Source organism: Bombina bombina, chromosome 4 (assembly GCF_027579735.1).
Source record: "Bombina bombina isolate aBomBom1 chromosome 4, aBomBom1.pri, whole genome shotgun sequence".
Taxonomy (NCBI): Eukaryota; Metazoa; Chordata; class Amphibia; order Anura; family Bombinatoridae; genus Bombina; species Bombina bombina.
This window is the reverse complement of record NC_069502.1, coordinates 673,425,822-673,444,134: the sequence shown is the minus strand read 5'-3', so window position 1 is coordinate 673,444,134 and position 18,313 is coordinate 673,425,822. Positions and strand designations below refer to the sequence as shown.

Sequence of the window (18,313 nt, the reverse complement as noted above, 5' to 3'; positions counted from 1 at the left end):
TCTTTATATATCTATCTATATATATATATATATATATATATATATATATATATATATATATATATATATATTATATTTAAAAACAAGTAGAACATTCCAAAACTGTCCTTTAGGTAGCAAAGTTTGCAGATTTGCAATCCAAGGACATACCCTTTAAAAAGCTTCTAAATTATTGTTTATCTTTTTTACTTTATCATGGCCATTTTTGCTAGAATGTTGCAGGGTCAGTACTCTCGTTCATGAAGGATGCACTTTAGCCTCTCAGGTGTCAGTGGAAAACTACACAATTTAGAGAGTTAAATTACAAGAAAAGCTGAAAAATGCAAAAAAATTAATAATTAAAGTACATTTACAATTATATGCATAATAAAACATGTGTTATGTGTATTTAGCTGAATGCCTTTAATTGTAATTGTTAAGGACATCTTCAAATTCAAGTATTCGAGCAAACCAAGGAGCAGTTTGAAAAAAATTGGCTGCTCGTTACTTTTAAAATGATTTGCAATAATTTGCAGTGGATCGCCCATTATAAAACATTATAAAAATCTACATCTAACACATCATTTGTGCCCATAGCATGGTGTCATAAAGAATGCATTCATCTGTGACAGAGTTTAAGTAGAACAGCTTGATAATACAGTCACCAGACATTCTGTTTTGTGTGCAGATTTAATAATGGGGTGTAATCAGAGAAAGGCATCTGCTTGCTTTTCTTCTCGAGCTGTGTGTTAGGAGGTTATTGGAATGATTTACTGTGCAAGTGGTGGGGCAGGCGATAACTATACCAATGCCTAATAATTGTATAATCTTATGCACCAATACATTTGTTATTATGTTCAGGGCTTCTGGTATGAAAGCAGATCAATACCTCTGCTGTTTCCCATGACCACTGTAAATCATGCTTACTGACTGATTTTATTGTAATAATATCTGCTTGTTTAGTATGTAGTTATTATAGTATCTGATCTATGTGTGAAATTAGGTGACATAAGGACAGCCTTTTGTTAAAAAAAAAATTCTAAATACAGGTGGCCCTCGTTTTACAACGGTTCAATTTACACCGTTTCAGAATAACAACCTTTTTTTCCAGTCATGTAACTGCTATTGAAAAGCATTGAGAAGCAGTGCATTGATTAAAATAGCCAGTAGGTGGAGCTGTCCGCTTGTGTTGCAGCAAAGCCAAGCAAGCTGAAATTAATCAGTTTAACCAGACCTTGGCTATCAAGCAGATTTCAAAGGAACAAGATCTTCCAGTCTATAAATCAGTCCAGATTGGAATGCATAGAAAGAACTGTCCCTGCAAGTGAAGTCTTTTTTATTAGGTTTATAATGCTGTTTAGCAAATGTTTTTGCTCATTTAACTTAGTTTAATTATATATTCTGTGTTGTGTGATTATTTTATCAGGTTTATAATGCTGTTTAGCATTTAAAGTTTTCATTTCAAAGCTTTAAAAATAATCTATTAGGTGTTACTTATGACAATTTTGAGAGGGGCCTGGAACCTATCTCCCTCACTTTACAACGGTTTCGATTTACAACCATTCCTTCTGGAACCTAACCCCGGCGTAAACTGAGGGCTACCTGTACCTACCTCGTCAGCAAAGCCATCATCTTTGGCGCAGCAGTTTTTTTGAACTAGCGTGTCATGTGATCACTGTCTAATCCCAGCAAGTCCTACATGTAGTTGAAGCAGAATTATGTAACATACTAAAAAAATTTTACTGTCCCTTTAATGCCCCTTTAAGTAAATCTGTTTACATGTGTATCACATATTACCTGTCAAAACATTAACCCTCCCTCTTTGTTTTTTTCTTACAGAGATTTACTGCTGTCTGTAGCGCTAGGGCAGGTGTTATCTCTACTTATATGTGGCATCAACCTTACCAGTAAATACCTGTCGGAGGATTTCCATGCCAACACGCCACTCTTCCAGAGTTTCTTAAACTACATTCTTCTGTTTTTGGTCTATACTACTACTCTGGCTGTTAGACAAGGTAAGCAGCAACATTAACTCTAAATTAATAATGACCGTAATATATGGATCTTGAATGCATAAAGTAAAGTAATCTTTTTGGTAATATTGCTATGGGGAAAAAAAGAAATGATGCAGGATTATACTATGGGCTGAATTGATTTACCTCAGACAAGAAGATAAAAAGTGCTCAATACTGATATGAAAATGATGCGTAAAACCAAACAATTTATCAGTTATTTTTTTTATTCAGGAATTCAAGAAACATGTTATTTGCAAATGTGTTTAACTTTGAGTGCTAAGCACTTTCCCACCTGGGTGCTAAGATTTTTTAAGGCTTATTTTTTTTATTTTTTGAACAAAATGTTTTAACTTTTTTTTTTTCCCCAGATCCCCAAGACTAACACTGTTGGAAATTTTATGCGGTTACCTTTCCAATGGTGGGTCTTGGGGGTCTGTAGCTGCTTAGATGCCTGAGCCGTCATTAGCACCAGAGTGGGAAACTCTGTGACGGCTCAGAGCCATCATTAGCACTCAAGGGGTTAATACTGCACCTGTAACACTAATCATAGAAATGTATTTTGGATAAAAAAATCCTCATTAATTTACAGAAGGATGTGTTATAGATAAAAAAAAAATCAGAAATAAATAGGGGGTGCCCTCATGTATCTCAAAATAGACGTAACCGCATATAAATTAGAATAAGTAACAGTAACAAGTTGTCCTGATGTAAAGATAAATTACACTGAGGTAATTTTCACACAGTATGAGTGTGTAATAAAAGAGTTCATAAACTATAAAAGTGGTTGAAACATCTTATAGGCAATAAGACAAATCTAGGCACAGGCTGCTCCCATGATCATCACTCTGTGGATAACAAACAAAAGCAGGGGCACCTCATGGCCAAGTACAGTTGTATCAGAATTGTAAATGATAAAAAACGGTAGATGCACTCACGTGTAATATTGCACCAAGACGGGGGTGCAAATAAGGCAAGTTGGATTCTCACAGTCATCCAGCAGACTGATATGCCGCAAGTCGCCAATGGCAGGGTCAGCAATCCTCCAACCGGCTCAATCAAGAAGTAGGGGCACTAATTGACTCTGGTAGTGCCTTGACTTTGGTGGCAGGTGGCTTAATCAAGCCTGCTAATGTACAAAAACATAAAACAATGTGGGTGCTTTGTATTCACGGGTGCACTGTACAATATCCAACTGTCAGTGTAGAGCTTTTGTGCAAGGAAGACTAGTAAAGATCTCAGCAGTAGTAGTACCTCGATTACCCTATCCCCTAGTCATAGGGAGGAACTTCCCTGACTTCAGCTCCCTGTTACAGTCGCCAATAACTTCTAAACAGGAGGAACCTGTGGGTTATCAAGAAGGTACTGGTATTGATGAGATTTTTCCTTTCACTCACCCTGACTTATATTTTGAAAACCCGAAAAGAGGTAAAACCAGATGGGAATGCAGAGAGAGTAGGTTGAGATTTAATAAAGCTGTAAACTAAGTGTTGTTAGACAAAGGGAAAAACGGTCTATTAAAGGTGTGGCCACAAGATATAACAAAGAGGATGTAGAGGTTATACAATGAGAACCTGACAAAGACCATGATAGTGAGGCTGGTGTAAGTGACCAAGAATATTGGATACTGCCGGTGATAGTTTTGGGCGAGACCAGGCAGGTGATTCATTGTTACAGAATGCTAGGAGCAGAGTGGTTGAGGTAAATTGTGTACTCGTAGAGGGCCACACAAAAGATACATATCCCTATTTTATCCTAAAAAATGATCTCCTTTACAGGGTAACCTACGACGATGGCCAAGAGATTGAACAACTAGTTGTGCCTTCCTCCTATACCAGGAAGGTGCTGGATTTTTACCACTCTCACCTCTTAGGGGGACACCTGGGGGTGAAAAAAACTCAAGAACAGGTTCTCAGGAGATTCTTTTGGCCAGGCGTCTATGAGGAGATTAAAAGGTTTTATGCCTCTTTTCTAGAGTGCCAATTGTCATCACCAAAGCCCAAGTTAAAGGCCCCACTCATATCTTTCCCCATAATAGATGTGCCTTTTGAGAGGATTGGCATGGACCGAGTGGGCCCATTGGAAAAATTTTAGTTATACTCGATTATGCAACCCGGTATCAGGAGGCTATTCTTCTACGTAAGGCAAATGCCAAAACTATAGCAAAGGAACTGGTTCAGGTTTTTTCCCGGGTTGGCATACCAAAGCAAATACTTACAGACCAGGCTAAGCCGTTTGTCATGCGTATTATGAAGGAGTTATGCCAGCTGTTTAGCATACATCCCCTAAGAACTTCAGTGTACCATCCCCAAACCGATGGACTAGTAGAAAGATTTAACCATACTCTAAAAGGGATGTTAAGAAACGTGGTTAGCAGGGATGGAAGAGATTGGGACTTACTGCTTACCTACTTGTTATTTGCTGTCCGAGAAATTCCCCAAAGCTCCACAGGTTTTTTTGCCCGTTTGAGTTCCTGTACGGGATGCACCCCCGTGGTATTCTGGATATACTGAAAGAAACTTGGGAGGAACAAGGTGTCCCAGGAACTAATATGGTGCAACATGTGGAACAAATCTGAGAGTGTTTGGCTCGAATTGTTCCTCTTGTTCGCCAGCACCTGGAACAGACTCAGGGTACCCAAAAACTCTACTATGGCCAGAGTGCTAAAGTAAGAAAGTTCAACAGGGGTGACCGGGTAATGGTTCTAGTCCCAACTGCCGAAAGTAAGCTTCTGGCACGTTGGCAGGGGCCATATGAAATTTTAGATCAGATAAACCCAGTGAACTATAGAGTTAGTCAGCCAGAATGCCGTAAGAAGGAGGCAGTGCTTCATGTAAACCTCCTTAAGCCATGGAAGGATAGGGAAGCCTGTACAGTAGCAGTGGGGGGGACACAGGCAGATTCGCTAACCCCAGAACAATCAGTATCAGATTCCGTAGAACTGACCCCTCAGCAAGCAGAAGAAGCTAGAAGCTTAGTTGAGAGGAATAGGGATGTTTTTTCCCCAATACCTGGTAGAACCCAAGAGATTACACATAACATTATCACAGAACCAGGAGTGGCCCTTAGGGTTAAACTATACTGAATTCCTGAAGCAAAAAGACTAGCTATAAGGGCTGAAGTTAAGAAAATGCTTGAGCTAGGGGTGATAGAAGAGTATCAAAGAAATTGGTCAAGCCAAATCGTACTAATGCCTAAACCTGATGGGTCTATCAGGTTCTGTAACGATTTTAGGAAATTAAATGAGATCTCCAATTTTGACGCATATCCCATGCCTCAGGTCGATGAATTAGTAGAGAGACTAGCAAAGGCCAGATTTCTCTCTGTTTTGGACCTGACAAAGGGTTACTGGCAAATACCGTTAACAGAGCAGGCTAGAGAGAAAACTGCATTTGCTATGCCCGATGGGCTATTTCCATTTAAAGTAATGCATTTTGGACTCCATGGAGCCCCAGCAATCTTTCAAAGGTTGATGGACAAGTTTCTTAGACCTCATGCCATGTATGCTGCTGCATATCGGGATGATGTGATCATTCATAGCTCAGACTGGGATTCCCATCTAAAAAAAGTGCAGGCAGTGTTGGACACATTTAGAAATGTGGGGCTGACAGCCAACCCTTCTAAATGTACTATCGGTTTGGCTAAGGCTAAATACTTGGGATATGTAGTTGGTAGAGGAATGGTATAGCCCTAACTTAACAAGATAGAAGCTATACAGCACTTGCCAAGGCCACTGACGAAGAAGCAAGTCAGAGCCTTTCAAGATTTTGTCAGCTACTACTGGAGGTTCATTCCCCATTTTGCCACAAGGGCAGCTCCCCTCACTGACCTTACTAAAGCAAGGAGCTCAGACACTGTATGGTGGGACAGCAAAGCTGAAGAATCTTTTGCTGATCTACATGCAGCACTTTGTAGAGAGCCTATCCTTGTGGTTCCTGACTTTAGTAAGGAATTCTTCCTCCAGACAGATGCGTCTGGGGTTGGTTTAGGTGCCGTACTCTCTCAATATGTTGGGGATGAGGAACATCCTGTTCTCTATCTGAGCAGGAAACTGTTGCCCCGGGAACAGTGCTATGCTACGATAGAGAAGGAGTGCTTAGCGATTAAGTGGGCTTGGGAAACGCTCTGTTATTATCTATTGGGCAGGCGATTAACCCTTGTCACTGAGCATGCCCCATTAAAGTGGATGCACACCAACAGGGACAAGAACTCCAGAATCACCAGGTGGTTCTTGTCTTTACAACCTTTTACTTTTGTGGTGAGACACAGGGCAGGTCTTCTTCATGGAAATGCTGATGCCCTTTCTAGGGCATATGCCCTGACGGCGGTAGCCGCTTCACACGCCTGTGTTAAGCTGGGGACGGAGATATGTGACAGGGTACAGGACCATGTGTATATCAGTCAGAGGTTACAAAGAGCAATCTATCCCGGTTGCTAAGTGGTTAATGTTTTTCTGTTAGCTAGTACACCTGTTCCTTGTTAATTAGGCCCAGGGCTATATCATAAGAAAGAAACAACAGACCACTATTATCGAGCAACAGGCCATTTACTTATTCAATATATAGCTTTAACAGGTAAATGTAATGGAAAATGACACAGTCATCAGATAAACCTACACCTAAATTGATTAAGCAACATCTCTCAAAAACAGAATGCATTAACAGTGAGTGAACAACAGTATGCAAATAGAGCATGGACAAGTGAAAAGTCCAGTATCCGAAACCATAAACAGAGGAAAGGGAGCAGCCATCCAATCACAGGATAGTATTTCCAATGCAGCATGGAATTAACAGTTATACTTGTAGCTTTTCTGCAGATAAAGTAGATATCCCACTACAGTAATAGGTGTCAAGTATTGCTCATAGCCTTACAGGTATCGAACAACGAGTGCTTCAGATATCCCAATGCGGAAGTAATACTTTGTAGCTTTTCTCCAGATAAAGTAGATATCCAAATACGGTAACAAGTGGCAATTGAGGCTCATAGCCAGATATCACACAACAGGTGCTTCTGATATCCCAATGCGGCCAAATATCCCACATCAAAAACTCCAGATATCTCAGTAAACGATAATTGGCAAATGATACTAATTACCTTACAGGTTGTTTCACATCAGCCAGTTCTGACTTGTGGTATATATTTCTGATAGTTCATCGGTGACTTCCGATATGTGTACCGCAATTTGCAAAGTCTCCCAACACACCTCAGAGTGCTTTCACTCTCTAGTCTGGTGCTAGATACTTAAAGTAGGATGAAGGCACATAAGTGACAAGCACGCCTTCAAAGACCGTTATCTCACTGTTGTAGCAAACTGAAACAGAGTCTGCGATGTGTGGCTGCCAGCACCGCCGACATATCAAACAGCTATGCGAGTTTCACCTGTTCCTAATGTGGGCTTCTTCCGGCTTGCATACATAACAACCCTATAAAGACATGCATATCCTAGGGTTTTAAGCCCTGTAATAGTTCGGACTGCACTATTATAACATGCCTCACTGCATGAGGCCCTTGGAAATAGCATAATATCACAGCTGTCAGCGAGGCCAGTAATATTTAACCTCTTAGTATACAGGGGAGTTGGCTATAATTAAGGGGGTTAAAGGAAAGTATTTTCTACACTCACAGAACTGAATCAAATCACTCATAAAAATTTGGGTACTGTCTGGCTAAGGTTTTTTTACACTTCATCAGTCCTGCCCATTGGACAGGGTTGAGAGGGGCACCTGCCTTGGGCCCCGCACCTTGTGGGGTGCCGCAATGTCACGGTGAGGTTATGAGAAGATACAATATGCATCCTGTATTTAGTGTTCATGGTATCAGGAGAGGTGTAAAACTTAGTTATTCTTTATACAAGTAACACTGAATATCTAGAAAGGGGTGGGCCATACAGAGGGCAGGGCATACAAGGGGGGGGGTATTAAGGGTGGTGGGCTGAGGCACCCCACACATTTGTCTTTCACATGAACTAAATAGCATATATTTTTATATAATCTGCACTGGATTTATAGAATTTTCATTGTATGAACTGTCAATCATAATCTTAAATTATTAACAACTTTTACTGTATTTTGCTTAATTATATCTTGTGACATTATTTTAATAATTTATTTGTAAAGAGACACCAAATTCTACACCACTGGGTTCATGTCTAGGGGTACATAATAATAACACTGATTCATAATCACAAAGAAATACAGAAACATTTAGCAAACTAAATAAAATTTAAAGAATTTTAAAGAATTTTTATTTTGGACTTTTCCTACATAGTATTAGTGACCTGAAAAAACTGCACTTTATGGAAAGTCAGGTTTGTGCATAGAACTCATCAGATAGCATATGATTAAGCTATCATTAAAAAAGAGGGAAAGAGATATAGAAAGTGACCTCAGTGTGTGCAGTTGAATGAACTGTAATTGATCACCAAGCAGCATAGTCGCTGTGAGGGAAGCGAAGGTTAACACAAACTGTCATCATTACCATAGATCTTGAGAGGGAATACAATATATTTTTTACAACTGTATAAAAAAAATTCACAAAAATGCTGTCCGCAACGTTTACATCTCCAATATTTTATTTCAATAGTTTATGCTGCTGGGGGCAGATCAGTTAATAAAATGATAAACTCTAGAGAGCAGTCAGTCTGATGTAACTGAGGCACAGCTGCATTCATTTATGTTGTGTTTGGCTGGCAAACTGGATGAATTTGCACTGAAAAAAAAAAAGAACTATAAGAATTCTTTAGTATTTATAAGGGTTGTTTTTATTTAAAAAGCAGGGATCATCAAATCTATATAAAATCTAGGAGGCAGTAAGGAAATTTAGGAGCAAGACATACTTTTAGGAGTCTGACAGTGGTATTTGTATATAGATGTATGGAGAATGAACCAATTGTAGGAGCTACCTGGCTCCTGATTTTGTCAAGTCCTGTTTTAATATATGCAACATACTGCACAAAGAAAATCTAATGTTTGATAAGGTTTAAACACATAGTTATAGTTAGCACTGGAGCAGCAGTCTTCTACCAATCCTGAGTTGAACATGACCACTGAGCCAATCATGAGTGGCATAAGTGGTTAGCCACCTAACACCATCTATATTTAGTTCAGGATTTGCAGGTTGTTGCCGCACACAATCTGTAGAAGATGATTTTATGCAGCTTTCATCAACTTTTAATTTTATATATGCAATTTCTTCTTTATCGTTAATCAGTAACAGATCACTATTATAATTATAGGGTTAGGAGCACTGAGGCTTTTCTTTGGACTTTTGTGGCATTTGGCAATATGCCTTTGCATTGGTAAATTGGTAAATTATACTATTCAGAATGTATCATGAAAATTGTCATTCAGATGTTTTGACTCCTCATTATTGTCTCTGTCAATATAAGAACTTCCTGATCAATAAAACTCGCTGAAAAAAAGCCCAACACAAAACGGATAATGGCAACTGATTTTTTTTTTTTAAAACATTACTAAAAAACAGCTTCTATAAAACATTCCGATCTAACATTTATGCAAGAGAAAACAGTTAAAGAAAATAAAACTAAAGAAAGAGATAACCTTGTCTGCTTTGATATAGGGAGATGATATACTTTACAATCTATTAAATCCTGCGTGCTGAGAGGTCCGAGGTCCGACCACACCTCAAGAATGTCCCTGAACGCCCTAGAATGCCACAGTTAAAGGGACAGTCAACACCAAAATTACTATTGTTTAAAAAGATAGATAATGCCTTTACTACCCATTTCCCAGCTTTGTACAATCAACATTGTTATATTAATATACTTTATAACATTTACACCAGGGGTCAAGTCCAGTGAGAACGCATGGGAACGGAGTTCATGCAATATTTTTGCAGGTGGAACTAAGTTCCCCCTGGACAGAGAACAGAAACACTTTAGTAAATACTGCTGCTGTTAGGGGGAGGAGCTGGAGCACAGTCTGATTAGAGGGATAGTAAGATCCTCTAGTAATGGTCAGTAACACTTCCTACAATACACTAAATGCAAGCCTCTCAGTGGTCCTGCTGTGTGATCACCCCGCACTGTGTGGAACATATGGTGCTTACATTTCTTTGTGGCTTGCTCTGGGGTTATTAAAGGGACAGTATACACTCATTTTCATATAACTGCATGTAATAGACACTACTATAAAGAATAAGATGCTCAGATACTGATATAAAAATCCAGTATAAAACTGTTTAAAAACTTACTTAGAAGCTGTCAGTTTGGCTCTGCTGAAAAGGCAGCTGGAAAGCCCACTGCAAGTGGGAAATAAGACCCTCGCCCTTCTTTTGCATATGAAAAGACCCTTTACACAAACAGGAGCAAGCTGGAGAAGGTAGCTGACAGTATTCACATAAAACTTTGGGGCTTGGATAGGAGTCTAAAAATCAGAGCAATGTTATTTAAAACTAAGCAAAACTATACATTTATTTTTAAAAAAAACTTTATCGGCTATATAAATAGATCATCTACAAAACATTTATGCAAAGAAAAAATGAGTGTATAATGTCCCTTTAACTCATCCGCTGCCTCTGAGGCTGCGGACATCAATCCGCCCGATCAAGTACGATCTGGTTGATTGACACCCCCTGCTAGCGGCCAATCACCAGAACTGCTTGTGCAATGTTAAATGCTGACAGCGTATGCTCAGCAGAAATAGAACTATTGCACCTTAAGTGGGTGAGACTCTGTGACAGAAGAGGAGTCTCAGGCCCAAAAGCATACCATTCAACCCTTAATTGGTTTTAATTTGCTTTCATTAACCAAAGTGTATAGATTTTATACAAATAAATACAGTGTGGGTGTATGTATAAAACAATATTAATTGCGAGGGGAGTGAAAGTCTTGGTGAGTTCCAACACTTTTTTTTGTAGGACTTGACCCCTGATTTAAACCTCTAAATTTCTGCCTGTTTCTATATCACTACAAACAGCCTCTTATCAGATGCTATTTTATTGCCTTTCACAACAGGAGACTGCTAGTTCATGTGGGCCAAATTGATAACATTGTGCTCACACCCATGGAGTTGTGCATGATACTGCACTAACTGGCTAAAATGCAAGTTATTATATAATAAATAGCCATGTGATCAGGGGGCAGTCTGCAGTGGCTTAGATACAAGGTAATCACAGAGGTAAAACGTATATTAATTTAATATAACCATGTTGGTTGTGCAAAACTGGGGAATGGGTAATAAAGGGATTATCTATCTTTTTAAACTATAACAATTTTGCAGTTGACTGTCCCTTTAACTCAGGTGAGATTTGTAAGACAAATTCCATTTTTTTTCCAGTGAGACTAATTTAAGATTAAAAAATAAATAAATCAAACAGTGAATATTTAATATTTACACTAATTTATAGATCCTGTTTTGCAAATGTTTTTCTGAACTGTTGTGATTGTATTTGGTTTTCTGCATTTCTAGAGGGTTTCCTTTGCTGTGCAAGATCTCATGTATTGGGCCATTTAACACAACTATATATGTTAATGGAAGGAACACCCACTGGCAATCGGCTATAAAAGATAGATTAAATGAGCCCAAATGAAGTTTGAACATGATCTTGTATGAACAACAACAGCAGTAAAATGAGCATCTATGAATCTAGCCCAATGAGTGTTATCCTTATATGGGCATAATAAAAAAGGATATGTTTATGTACCTACTAATATTTTTTGTAGAGAACCTACACATAACACATTTAGATGCATTTATAAATCATGTAATTCTGTTTAAGTTCACTGTTAAATTCATTTTACATTTTGCGTTTTGGATATTTGCTCTAAATCAAACTAGCTTAGCACATAAGTTTTTAATTAATTCTTAAATTTAATGAACTGTTTTAATACTTTATCCATCTTTTAGTTAACTACAAACAGTCAGCTAGATTACAAGTTATGCTCGCTATAGGGAAATTAACGAACGCAACAAAAGTTGTGTTATTTAACCCTCTATAGAGCAGCCATTACAACTTTTGAAATAGCTGGCTTGTGCGTGCGTTATAGTGGTTTTAAGCTTCATACTGCACAAAATACAAGCGCTGTTTTGACGTGCTTGTGCACGCTTTCCCCATAGACATCAATGGGGAGAGAGGGTCAGAAAAAACACCTGCGATTGCGGAATGAAAAGCTCCATAACGCAGCCCCATTGATGTCTATGGGGGAAAAAAAACTAACGTATAAACTTAACACCCTAAAATAAACCCCACGTCTAAACACCCCTAATCTGCTGCCCCAACATCACTGCCACCTACATAATGTTATTAACCCCTAATCTGCCGCTCCCGATATCGCTGCCACCTAAATAAATCTATTAACCCTTAATCTGCCGCTCCCGATATCGCCACCACTATACTAAAGTTATTAACCCCTATTCCCCTGCACCCCAACATCGCCCACACTATAATAAATCTGCTCCCCGACATCACAGCAACTAAATAAAGCTATCAACCCCTAAACCTCTAGCCTCCCACTTTTCTACCACTAAATAAATCTATTAACCTCTAAACCGCCAGCCCTCCTTATCGCAACAACCTAAATTAAACTGTTAACCCCTAAATCTAACCCTAAACCTAACCCTAACACCCCCTAAATTTAACATAATTAAAATAGAGCTAACTTAAAGTTACAATTATTAACTAACTACCTATTTAAAACTAAATACATACTTACCTGTGAAATAAAACCTAAGCTAGCTACAATATAACTAATAGTTATATTGTAGCTAGCTTAGGTTTTATTTTTATTTATTTTTTTATTTTTATTTTTTCACATGTATTTTAGGTTTTATCCACTGTATATTAAAAAAAAAAAGACAGGGGGAACATACTGACAAAAAAGATACAAAAATACTGAAGCACAGATTCCAAACATGAACACAGAAAAAAGCATTTTGAACATCAATAAACAAATAACCACAGCTAAGGGTCCTATACTTAAGAGTTGCAGACCCATTTATCAAGCTCCGTATGGAGCTTGAAGGGCCGTGTTTCTGGCGAGTCTTCAGACTCGCCAGAAACACAAGTTATGAAGCAGCGGTCTAAAGACCGCTGCTTCATAACCCTGTCCGCCTGCTCTGAGCAGGCGGACAGGAACCGCCGGAAATCAACCCGATCGAATACGATCGGGTTGATTGACAGCTCCCTGCTGGCGGCCGATTGGCCGCGAGTCAGCAGGGGGCGGCGTTGCACCAGCAGCTCTTGTGAGCTGCTGGTGCAATGTTAAATGTGGAGAGCGTATTGCTCTCCGCATTTAGCGAGGTCTTGCGGACCTGATCCGCAGTGTCGGATCAGGTCCGCAAGCCCTTTGATAAATGGGCCCCTTGGAGTGTAGCTGTATAAATAAACAGGAGATGCTAAGTTTACCTTCTTGCAAACTGAATGAGTCTTACAATTGAGAATAAAATGACAGATCTTGGGCACTCTTATTAGATTTAGTGCTGTACACAAGCCCATTGTGACAAAAAAAATATATTCTTTGCTGTACACTACCACAAAACAAAACTGAAATTTCTCAGATCATGTATTTCTAATTTTTTTATGTGCACTGTAAATAAGTGTATATTCCCTTGTGTAAAGATTGTAACTAAAACAAAAATAAAATAGATACTATGTGCTCTGATTTACATGCCCATAACAAGAGTTTTTTTGCATCCACTCAAGATATTATTTTAGTATGGGGAAGGCTGACCGGACACAAAATTTTGCACTACTGCAGTAATGTACTCTCCAAATCTATAAGCAAACTTACAAAATGGGAAGTGTACAGCCATGGATGAACAGGAGGAATTTGGTTTAAAACTTGTATTGCAGTACATAATTAACAGTACATTGTGGCAAAACATATGTCACTAGTGCCAATAGGTTTAAAAAAATATCCACTTTCTCCTTGCCCATTCCCACAAACCACCCCCCACAATCCAAGTCTAAATTGTTCTGAATGAGTTCAGATTCAAAATCATAGTATCAATTTTCTATCAGTGAGTGATGATTGTTCTGCACATATCATTAAAATGCCCTTTAATTCTCTTGCAGTATCTTCAGCACCTGGCAATTGTTCTCTTATTAATCAAGTCTTTATTTGCCGGGTTGCATCAGTTGCAAAAGCAAAGTCTGGCTAACAATGCAGCAAGGGGGGTTTGTTAAAAGAAAAACTTGTTTGGATGCGTCTCGGGTGAAGGCTTGGCCATAAAACAACGTATATTAATCTACATCTTCTCAATTGAAGATCTGGCTGGCGAGTTTCTTCTTGTACACAACCGAGATGACCATGCTTCATCCAGCACAATGACCATTAGGCACCAGTGGCAAGCATTGGGTTTGAAGACAACAGATGTTAATGAGAAGGATGTAATAAATTTAACCCTGCTTCCCAGGCAGTGTGGAGCTGATGGAGAAGCTAAGACTGTATGCATATTGGACAGTGTGCATTTAAATTTCTTCCACTCCATGAGCAAATATCATGACAAGACCTGGCTCAAGCACCATGTCCTCACCCATGTGCTGGTTCTCACAAGCCATTACCACCACTGCTTGCTTGCCTGGGATTCGCTTTGCCACATAATTCTCATAATATCGGCGATTCATTTGGCGCGTCTCCAAAGTTGCTAAGCCTTGTGGCCAGTTACGCTCATGGGCATTTTCAATCAGCTCATTGACTATGGAAGCTGGGCAGCCACTTTCCACAAGTGACCTCTTTATGACTGCTTGCAGGACTGCATCAGGTGTGGAGATCATTCCTCCCCAGCGAGTCACACGAGCTGGCTGTAGTGAGTTTACCCATTCAAGGATTTCATTGTACTCTATAGTCTCTTCCAGGTTCTGCAGATTTGGATTGGCGCTGCGGATTGCTCTCATGTATGCCTTTAAAAGCTGGATATCACGTTTCTGCTCGGAGAGCTGATGCTTGCTCTCAGCAGCTGCTTTTTCCAGTTCTCCTATCCGACCCTGCTGCTGTTGCACCACAGAGCGAAGGTGCTTTATACAGTTGTGATTTGGTAATTCATCTTTGGGCATTTCCAGGCCACATCCCTGCTCGCATGTTACTGGTCGCTTTGGGTTATGTTCGCAGTCGTTGAGGTGAGACATGAGGTTGTCAAGTCGCACAATGGTGGTACAGCCAAAAACAGCGTTGTCACATGTAATCTGCAATTTTGAGAGCATATTCCGCATGATGCGGGGAACTGGACGTAGATGGGCAACAGTCACTACACTGCGATCCACAGGACAGGTCTGTTGTTGAGAGAACCATTGGGTGATGCAGGCATTGCAGAATGCGTGCTCACAGTGAGGAGCTTGTACTGGCTCCTCCAGGACCCCACTGCAGATGGGGCAGATGAGATCTTCGTCCACATCACCCTGGAAGCGTGTTACATCATATCCCATCGCTCATCACCGAAACCAAACCCGAAACAAGCCCCGACACCAACGGAGCGGCTCCCCGGCGCCTCTACCGGGGAAGGAGTACTCCGGTTCCGGGACACTCCGTTCCTTCTCTTCCCCCTGTCAGGCGCTGACGCCACCCAGGTTTTATTTTTATTTCACAGGTAAGTTTGTATTTATTTTAGCTAGGTAGACTAGTTAGTAAATAGTTATTAACTATTTACTAACTACCTAGTTAAAATAAATACAAACTTACCTGTGAAATAAAACCTAAGCTGCCTTACACTAAAACCTAACATTGCAGAAAAAATAAAATAAAAAAAACACTAAAATTATTTTTTTTTTTAAAAATGCCATTACAAAAAATACCAAACTAAATTATCCAAAATAATAAAAATTATTCCTATTTTAATACCCTTTTAAAAAAATTAAAAAAACACCCCAAAACAAAAAAAGCCTAATCTAAAATAAACTACCAAGGGCCCTAAAAAGGACCTTTTGTAGGCTATTGCCCTAAAGTTAACAACTCTTTTGCTACAAAACAAAACAAAAAAAACCCTAACAGTATACAAACCACCACCCCAAACCCAAAAAATAAAAATAAAGTAAAACCTAATCTACCCATTGCCCTGAAAAGAGCATTTGTATGGGCATTGTCCTTAAAAGGGCATTCAGCTCTTTTATGAAATGCCCAACCCCTAATCTAAAAATAAAAACCCACCCCAAAATGAAAAAAAATTACAGAAAATAACAAATGAACTATCAAAAATAATAAAAATTATTCCTATTCGAATACCCATTTAAAAAAAAAACACCACAAAATAAAAAGCCTAATCTACAATAAGCTACCAATAGCCCCACCCTCCAACATCTACATGGCCCCTTTCGCAGCCATCGTCCGGCGCCATGACCTCAACATCGTCTCCTATGCTGATGACACCCAGTTAATCATCTCACTCACCCGAGATCCCACCACTACCAAAAAGAACATCCACAAAGGCCTGACAGCAGTCGCCACCTGGATGAATGACAACCGGCTCAAACTGAACCCTGACAAAACCGAAGTACTCCTCCTCCTCCCCAATAAATCTGCATGGGATGACTCCTGGTGGCCCACAGCCCTCGGTCACCCTCTAACCCAGACCGACCATGCACAAAATCTAGGCTTTATCCTGGACTCATCACTCTCCATGAACCGACAAATCAATGCCATCACCTCAACATGCTTCCACATCCTCCACCTGCTACAAAAAATCTTCAAGTGTATCCCTACCAAGACCAGGAAAAGAGTCACCCACACCCTTGTCAGCAGCTGGGTGGACTACGGCAACGCACTCTATGCCGACTCCACCATCAAACTCCAAAAGAGACTCCAACGTATCCAGAACGCCTCAGCCAGCCTCATCCTCGACATCCCTCTCCAATGCCACATCACCGGACACCTAAGGAACCTTCACTGGCTCCCCATCAACAAGAGAATCACCTTCAAGCTTCTTACCCATGCGTTCAAACAGCTCTTTTAACTGAAAAAAATACATAGTCCCACTAACATTACAAACCCCACCCCCACCCCCCAAACCCACAAAATTAAAAAAAAATATCTAAAAAAACCTAAGCTAACCATTGTCCTGAAAAGGGCATTTGTATGGGCATGCCCTTAAAAGGGCATTTAGCTCTTTTGCATTGCCCTGAAAAGGGCATTTAGCTCTTTTATGAAAAGCCCAAACCCTAAACTGAAAGAAAAAAAACACCCAAAAAAACCCTTTAAAAAAACATATCCGCGAAGATCCACTTAACGTTTTTCCTCCTCCAGGCGGCCTCTTCTATCTTCATCCAGGCGGCATCTTCTATCTTCATCCCAGCGGAGTGGGTCCACCTGAAGACATCCGGCCCGGAGCATCCTCTTCATACGGTCGCTGCCGTATACTGAATCTTCAATGCAAGGTATGCCATTCAAAATGGCATCCCTTGCATTCCTATTGGCTGATTTGATTTTGGAAATTCAAATCAGCCAATAGGATGAGAGCTACTGAAATCCTATTGGCTGTTCAAAACAGCCAATAGGATGAGAGCTTCTGAAATTCTATTGGCTGTTCAGCCAATAGAATTTCAGTAGCTCTCATCCTATTGCTTGATTTGTAAAGATAGAAAAGGCCGTCTGGATGAAGACTTCTCGCCGCCTGGATGAGGACTTCGCCGCCTGGATGAAGATAGAAAAGGCCGTCTGAATGAAGACTTTTCTCCGACTGGATGAGGACTTCGCCGCCTGGATGAAGATCGTTCAAGCGGGACTTCAAAAACCGTAATTGGATCTTCGGGGGTTAGTGAGGGTTTTTTTAAGGTTTTTTTGGGTGGGATTTTTTTTAAGTTTAGGGTTTAGGCTTTTCATAAAAGAGCTAAATGCCCTTTTAAGGGCAATGCAAAAGAGCTAAATGCCCCTTTAAGGGCAATGCCCATACAAATGCCCTTTTCAGGGCAATGGGTAGCTTAGATTTTTGTTAGAGTTAGTTTTTTTTTTTGAGGGGGGTTGGTTGGGTGGTGGGTGGTGGGTTTTACAGGTAAAAGAGCTATTTAACTTAGGGCAATGCTGCCCTACAACCTTTTAAGGGCTATTGGAAGTTTACTGTAGGCTAGTTTTTTATTTTGATAGGACTATTAGATTAGGTGTAATTCTTTTTTATTTTTGATAATTTTGTTTGTTATTTTTCTTAATTTAGTGTTTGTTATTTTTTGTAATTTAGTATTTTTTGTAATTAGATAGTTTGTAATTTTTATAGTAGTGTTAGTATTTTTTTAATGTGTATTTTAGTTTTATTTAATTGGTAGTTAGTTTAATATTAGTTAAACAGTTATATTAGTTTAATTGTTCGTTTAAGCTTAGTTTTTGTAATTTGACAGGTAAGTTTTAATTTAAGATAGGGAAATTGTAATTTTAATATAAA

General features: G+C 39.5%; 2 protein-coding genes across 2 annotated transcripts in view; one reads left to right on the top strand and one right to left on the bottom strand.

The window, feature by feature from the left end:
• Positions 1-18,313, top strand: part of SLC35F1 (solute carrier family 35 member F1) — a 786,899-nt gene that overhangs the window by 341,436 nt on the left and 427,150 nt on the right. Inside the window, exon 2 of the mRNA XM_053710794.1 lies at positions 1,819-1,994. Coding sequence (XP_053566769.1) covers positions 1,819-1,994 — 176 coding nt within the window. The remainder of the gene's footprint in view (positions 1-1,818; positions 1,995-18,313) is intronic.
• On the bottom strand, positions 14,089-15,506 carry LOC128656700 (E3 ubiquitin-protein ligase NRDP1). Its single transcript, XM_053710795.1, has one exon. The coding sequence runs from the start codon at positions 15,372-15,374 to the stop codon at positions 14,421-14,423; it is 954 nt and encodes a 317-aa protein (XP_053566770.1). The 5' UTR covers positions 15,375-15,506; the 3' UTR covers positions 14,089-14,420.